The following is an 8,036-nucleotide window of genomic DNA, read 5'->3' on the forward strand; positions in this document are numbered from 1 at the left end:
CACTTCGCGGCTGCAGCACACACAGTTGTCACCAAGGAAGATTCCTATTTTACTTGGGTTATTTTCTTTTTACCTCTGTCACTCTACTCTTGTCTGAACTCAGCCACTGCTGGCTGAAATTATTTGCCATTCCATAGAGGTATTACGTAAATAAGACCCAGACTCCCGCCCCCAGATTTTGTGCGAGTCAGTTAGAATTTCAGGGAGAAAAAGTTGCCCGCTTCTTAAAAACTGCTTTTAAAATATGTCAGTTTTACTTCATCTAATCTAAGTTTAATCTGAGAAACGGACTGAAGAAAAGAAGAGACCTATTTAGTGAGAGGCCTGAACTGGAACATGAGGCCTGACACCCATTGAACTTTTCAGCTTGCCTCATTATCTGTAAGATGGACCCCAACCAGAACACCAATCTTAGGAAGTCCATTCTGCATCACAGTCCAAAATTCAAATGGCGCTTCTCTTGTCCAAATGATGGTCTCTCTTTACTCAGCTCTTCTCTGGTTCTCCAACTATCTCTGCTCTTCCTCACTCCAAGTCCAATATCATTCAGCTTGTCTGACCGACTCCACATTTAAGAGGTCAGCGTGTGCTACATTACTATGTGATTAGTCTGATCTTTGTCAGGGCTAGACCAGTGAGGTGGACAGAAGAAAATAAATGCAGGTATCAACCAGAGAAGATATGCCACAAAATTGCATAAATTTCACGTTCCCTTAAATTTCAGTGACTTGCTCTTAATTTAATACATTATAGTCAATGTCCATCTACCAAATAGTTCTGAGATTGCTGCAGTTAACATGAAAGAGAGAACAAGAGACTCCTTAGAGGCTTCAAAGTCTGACTGATGTTTTATTGAAATGACGTAATCAGTCACTAGCTAACTTGTGGATGTGTGTTTGTCTCTCTTAGGACTGCGGTCTCCAGCTCAATGATGAAGAAGGCCATCGTTGCTATCCTTTAGAGGGCCACCTACTCTGTCATGGCTGTCATATTAGGCGCCTCAATATCAAAGTGCCACCACATCCACCTCCAAGTTACCCAATGCATGTTACAGAACTCTGAAAGACACTTTCTATAGCAATGAATCGTTAGAGAGAAGATGAAAGAACTAAAAATGACTTTCCAGTTTTTAAAGATGAAATTCCTCTAATAACCCTCTAAACCAGCTAAGTTATTTATTTTTTTTAAATCGTATGTCAGAGGGCCTCTATGATCATGTCCATGTTTCCATTTACCTTCAGCATTTTCACTAACACACCACTTACTTGAAAAAAAAAAAATGCACCACTGAACTAACTGTAAGCAGCAGCATTTCCCAGTACAGTGGTATGAAAGGCTCTGTTCTACACTCCTTGTTTGCTTCATTCCAGTGGGAGTTTTGCCTGAGCAAGAAGTGTAGAATTAATCCCCCCAAGTTAGCAACCTACACATCACAACAAGCGTGATAAGCTAAATACTGGCATTTTAGCTAGTCCCATTGCATCCTAGTCTTAGAGAATAAACATTCTCACATTTCTGGAATACTTAGATTCCCAGCAGTAGTTCATAGGAAGCAAAGTAAATATATTTTTAGTAACAAAAATCTTCAAACATGGGTTAAATTGGTGGTATTCACACCTAGGAAAGGCATCAGGCCAGTGTCTTTTCCATCCTATTTGCTATCACAGTGATCCAACAGAGTATTTAGCCTGCTGCAGAAACATGGCAGGTGTCTTCTATAGGAAGCACATTACAGAAGAATGTGTCCATTCGCAAAATTAAGATTCTTTCATAAGGGGTTATTGCATATGAAGAAAATTCTGGCTTTCCATAATAACTTGCCACGTATGTGCTTGGTTTTTTGTAGCTTGTAGTGGCACGAGACCAACCACAGCTTTAAAAGCATTTGTCATGTTCTTCTGGCGATTTGGCACTTAATAAGCAATCCATTTTTTAAATCTGTTTTTGTCACTAGGTTTAGCAGCCCTTTTGGCTCTGCAAGGAGACACTTCTATGTCTCAATCCTACTTGTTTTGTACAAAACTTCATTTGTTACAAACTGCTTTGCAATTTTTTGTTGTTACATTTTAAAAATTGGCAGCAGTTTTGTCATCTTTTCAGTTTGATGTGTTCTTTTCCAGATGTAATTTTGAATGATTACAGTGATCATCTTCATTTAAAAACCAAGCATGATTTAGCAGAAATAATAATTTAGAGTTTCAGACAATTGAAACAGAAATTGGTATTTTATAACAAGTATTAGATGTACATAGAATGTACACACTTTCATCTTTTGCATAAGCTTTTACAATAACCTCAGAACTCTGGGGTAATAGATATCTTCCATATGGGAAGTTAGATTAATCTTTTTTAATGTTTGTTTTCTACTGTGCGTTGATGATTTACATGCAATCACATGTCTGTATGTTTAAATAACAATTCCATGTATTCTCATGAGAATTGACCTACCCTTCCTGAAATTATTTTATAGTTTGAAATATGGCCATCACACCCTTCCTCAGATGTATTTAAATGACAAAATTATTTGACTGTGAATTAGGTGGAAATATCAGGCAAGATTCTCAACATGTGTAAATTGAAAGAACTGCAGTGACTTCAACGAAGTTACACAGATTTACACCACCTAAGAATCTGGCCCATCAGTTTTAAGATGGTCACATGTTAAGGTTCATCAAACTACTTAAGGAAATAGCTACTTGGCAACACCATTGAAGTGTAGTACATAGAGACTCCATTGATGCAATAAGGCAATTCAGGATATGGTTGAAAAGCACAAGGACAACCAATGGGCTCTGATTCCTGAATGGAATGATTAACTCATGAGATTCTCACTTCCTTTATAGAGCTTTGATATTCCAAAATATCGTTATGGTAAAAAAAAAAATACATTCATTGGTGATGGGAAGAGATGAATGCAACAGTTCAGAAACTGTTGCTGAATTGTCTGGTTGGCAGAGATTAATCTGCCCTGCTGGATGCGCCTCAGTAAGTCCAATGTGCCTTTAACCAGTCATTTTATAATTAATAGCTGGCTTTAGTTAATATGAAAGCCATGTTTTGGAGCACTGCTAATGCTATAAATAACCTCTTCCTACAGTGGTTGATACAATGGTTCTGATTTTTAGGAAAATGAGAACAGAGGCCCATATACAGCTTTGTGCATTTATTTGCACTACCTTTGTGTGCACAGTTACTATGAGTGCATGCACAAAGATGACCTACAAATACATGCTTGGGCTTCTCATTCCTAAAACCTAAGCAGTAAAAATTAACCACCTCACAAATCTGACTTTATCTAAGTAACTCAAGGAATTTGCCTAGTAATGAAAGTATCAAATTGAGGGTGTCAAAGCTTAAAGGTAAATATTTGGTATTAGTCACAGCATAATACTTTTGCAAAACAGCTTTGGGTTTCAAGGCATTGTATTAGCATGTGTTATTGTTAAAAATATATGTATAAAACCTCCCACATTAAGAAACAAATATTAAAACATACAGAAGATTTGGGTCTGTTCACATGAGCAAGCCAACCCAGAACAGTGCTTTCTACTGAAAAGTGTATTTGCTCCAGGTGACTGGGAGCTAGAACGTCATAGAAAAGAGATGAGACACCAAACAAGGTCATTTAGACCATCCGTCTGGCAGTGTATTAACTAGTGTTAGGTCTATTTAAGTTTGTAAGTTTTCACTCCGGCATTACTTTTCAGTGGACAGCACTATCTAACCTGTACATACAATTCTTCTTCAAAAACTATCAGACTTTAGAACAGAATAATACCGAATTTCACATTTTGATTTTTCAGTTCTTTCTAGTAGTTCTACTCAGTTCCAATATGTGTTAAGTATCTTCTTGGTAAAATGTTTGAAAATTATGTTTCAGTATAGAAGGAGCAGTTTGTTTAAAACGAGAAAGCAGCAGTTGTTGTTCCAGTATTTTCTCTAGAGAGGGGCATTCTATTAAAACACCATAAATTACAACTGGCTTTGAGAGAGAGGAGGTGAGGGAGGTGAAAGAGACAAGCTTTCAACTACACAAAACTCTTCTTCAGGTCAGCTGGCTTTTACACCATTAATATGAGAGCTGGAGCATGGTTGGTATAATTCACCTATTATTATTATTTTATTATTATTATTAAGGAAGAATAAGGGGAAGCTATAAGCAAATCTTAAGTGACAAGCTGTACAATTTAGTATTAATGACAGTTCCTGTGCATTTTACCTCCTGTCTGGGAAATTGTATAAATGAAAGCATCTAATGCTTTGCTTAAGGAGTATTCTTATGTCAGTTCAACACAGATGTAAACTTCCTAGCATTCATTTTATAACATGATTATTTATTGGAAACCTTCTCTGTGTGCTGTACTTTCAGAATAGTTCCATAAAGTTTCAGCGTTTTACAACTTGTTCTCATTTGTATCATGAGAACTCAGGAATAAACCTTTCATATTTCATTTTTGTGGAAGATTTCTACAGTGTCCCAAAAGGATGTAACCATTTTAGAAGATTCACAGAATCCCTCGTGCACTGGAAGACACGTTCCAAAGAAATGACCAAAATGATGCTAATTTTGGGAAGGGGGGAGGAAATCTCAGATATTTGAGCTTTCAAAAAGGAGGGTTTGTATATTTTGTAAAGTGGGGCTTCAAAAGTAATGTCTGAATGGAGGAGTTCTTGAAGACAAGAAATTCCAGAACAGTTGAGTAAACCAAAGCTCTAAAGGAGGCACACAAAAGCTGCTTTCTTGTGTTTCAAGAAAAGTTTCAAAGTTTGATTCATCATGCAACTAATGCCATAACTAGAATATATAATTTGACTTAAATTAAGTTTTAAATTAAGTTGAGAAATATTTTCATTTTCTTTAAAAGAATATAGTTTCTTCCAAGAACTTGGACCAACGTTGATTTTTATTTTGTAGGAAATATATAAATGCCCGGTTTGTATATCATGTAACTAGTTTACATGCTGCAAATACACATTAGTTTAACTATTTTTGTATATATCCTTGTAAAACTTCTAAATGTGCTTCTTTGTCTTTTAGTCCCTAGAATGACTTGTGGTTTTTATGTTTCAGTGTTTGATTCCCTTGATTGTTGAAGAAAAAGATTGGGAAATGTAGATTTATTTATCTAAAGAAGAAGCTACTTGCTATCATCCTAAATTATTTAATATTAAAAGTCAGAAGTTTCATTTAACCTTAGATGTTATAATCTGCTTTTTTCAATAAAGACATTTTGTAGTTAACTTTGATTTTGTAATTTGTTGCCTATCAGTAAAGAGTTTATTTTGATTCGTTTGCCAGTAAAAACATTTTAAGAGATCCTTATGCTGCTTACAGAAATGCCAACTGATATTAACTGATTACAGCTGTATTCATGAAAGTGTTTGGTTCTTTAATGCAAGTGTAAATAATTAGGGTCTAAAATATGCCCATAGCTAACATTTTGCAGCTCCACTTAGAAAAGAATTTTGGCAATTTGTAATTAAACCTTAACCAGTCTGGCTATCTCATATTTATAGCACTTGGCTTAGATAAACACATCCTTCTCAGGGTACCTACTGTTTCATAATGCTCACACTTTCCTTTAGAGAGGCACTGGCTTGGGCGATAATTCTGCAAAGGCTCAGCAGGATCAGTGCTCTGGTTTGGATAGGTCTCTGTAGTTCCTTACCCAGTTACTTTGCTTTATAGGCATGTCCACGAGTTTTAACGCTAGCTGCTCACATTGACCGATTGTGTTTTATCAAAAACAAGGAGTCCAGAAGCACCTTGTGCTTGGGCATAAGCTTGTGTGGGTAAAACCCCACTTCTTCAGATGGAGTGAAAATTACAGACACAGGCATTAGATACTGACACATGAAGAGAAGGGAGTTTTATCAGTTTATTTAACTTTTTTGCTAATCTTTCTAGACTCACCCTCTCCTGCAGGCAAGTGAGCATGACTCTGTTTTATCACATCTACTTGGGGCAGATCAAGGTCATCCCCCCTCCACACATACATCCACACTTTGGATATTCCACCCCTGGTAAGCTTCAGACCATCATTTTTAATTCCTGAGTCTCCTCCTCTCTAGACTATTGTCCTTATTTATCCTTCCCATCCAGGAAGCTTTTTCAAAACTTAGTGCTGCTGTTGACCTAATGGTATGAGCCACTAGTAGCAGGAGCTTGAGCTCTTCCAGCCTTGAGCATGGGACATACACAGTGTCATTTAGCCCCCATACATGGCATATGTATTAAGTACTGATACACAATATGACTCCCTTATTGATGGTTTTAAGCTACTGCTAATTCTGGCAGATTTCACTGGTATGTCTTCAGTTGCACAGGTGGCCATGGCAAGCTTTACAAAACATCACATTTCTTTAGGAAAGAGCAGAGATTGCTTAGAACAGTGGTGTAGCTGTCGCAAAGGCATCTCCCAAGCCATGTTCTCACCATTTTGAAGGGGGAGGGGGAATCATGAATTCATCAATAACCTCATGCTGCTTGCTGTTAAGCTTGATGTAAATGTGTGTGTTTGTTAAATTCTTCATACACACTATAACTGTCTTGCAAAGAGTTTAACGGAAAAGCATCATTGGGGCTGCATCTCAGAACCTCAGACAAACTAAGCCAGACTCCTGTTACAGCCACTATTTTTGCCTACGTGTATGCAGCTTCGTTGAAAGGACCATTATACGTATAACAATAACCTACCCTTGTGTCCATCTTACAGGAAACATGCTGGAAAATTAATATAAATTAATTGTGGGGGAGAATGAGTCAGGGCTTCTGCCCAACTCTGAGTAGGAAGTTACAGTCTTAATTAACAGACCCACACTGATATTTCATGTGTCTCATGTGGAGACTCACACATCGGGTCAGTTTATAATTGCAGAACCCTTTTTTCATTTCACTAATGTACTCCTAGGATCCTAATTGTTCAGGAAGCGACAGTTGTTGCCAAGTTACTATCTGTCCTGCTTGCCACCTCCCCAGCCTTTCGGCTTCAGCACTGCACAGAGTGCACCTACACAGCGGGTGGGAGGTGTGATTTCTGCCCAAGGCAGATCAAAGCTAGTGAGAGTAACAACAGCTGTGGCAGCACTGGCAGCTGCATGGGCTAGCCCTGCCCACCTTGGACCATGGGTACCTACTTAAGCAGCTGCATTGAGGCTTCCTTTTGCTAGGCCAGCCTGGAAGCTGGGACAGCTCTCTTAGCTATACTCCCTAGGGGTATTTCAGCTTCAGTCCAGGATAGGAGGGCTACTGCCAGGCAATAATAAAGCAATTGCCGACCTCAGTTGTGGCTTTTGGAGGGGCAGGTTTCCCTGAGCTCACGGGACTATTCTCCAGCTTTGATTCAGCCCACATTACAGATGTTTTATGAGACAGGATGAGCCCCTTCCCTTTATACCAGAAACAAGCAACACGGAGGAGTTTCCCATTTTAGAGTGGAAAGGTAGAGAATAAAGTAAAACCAAAAAAAAGAGGAAATCAGTGTCTCCCGAGCTTTAGTCCCAGCCCTAGTGTGAGCTCTCCAAATTGTACAACATCATGCTGACATCAACGTTTGCTAAGGCCATGTCTACTCTAGGCTATTTGTGCTAAACTATCCCCCATTGCTACCACTGGTTCAGCTCCAACAGCAGTAAACACATTAAGTGAAACCTCTGGTGGCTGCTTGTGTTTTAAGCACAGTGGTCAACTAATGCTGTTTAGAGATTAAAAGAGCAGTAGCCAGGGGGGCCTTGCCTACCCCTAACGAGTACTGGTGCGATGCTGTATTTGAGGCTAAAGGTATTTTTCAGGGATTGTCCAAAGTCTTTCTTAAAAAAAAAAAAATCCCAAACTTACACAAAATATTGGCACCACAGTTATTTTGAGTGGCATAGGGCTTGGGATTATTTAAAAAAAAAAAAAAGGCTTGAGGCAAGATTCTCCCTAATCTGCTCTGCTGTTTACTTATTGAGCTTCACCATAGCGCCCATAGACAAACCCAGAATTCAAATGAGTTTAAGGGACGCATCCCATTTAAAAGAAAAATGAAAAAGAA

General features: G+C 38.3%; 1 protein-coding gene across 1 annotated transcript in view; it reads left to right on the plus strand.

Moving 5' to 3' along the window:
* Nucleotides 1-5,241, plus strand: part of WTIP (WT1 interacting protein) — a 120,568-nt gene extending 115,327 nt beyond the window's left edge. The window contains exon 8 of the mRNA XM_050922819.1: nucleotides 910-5,241. Within this exon, the coding sequence (XP_050778776.1) occupies nucleotides 910-1,062 (153 nt within the window). The 3' untranslated portion in view covers nucleotides 1,063-5,241. The remainder of the gene's footprint in view (nucleotides 1-909) is intronic.
* Nucleotides 5,242-8,036: the final 2,795 nt, after the last annotated feature.

The sequence above is a fragment of the Gopherus flavomarginatus genome, chromosome 14, assembly GCF_025201925.1.
Source record: "Gopherus flavomarginatus isolate rGopFla2 chromosome 14, rGopFla2.mat.asm, whole genome shotgun sequence".
NCBI classification, from domain to species: Eukaryota; Metazoa; Chordata; order Testudines; family Testudinidae; genus Gopherus; species Gopherus flavomarginatus.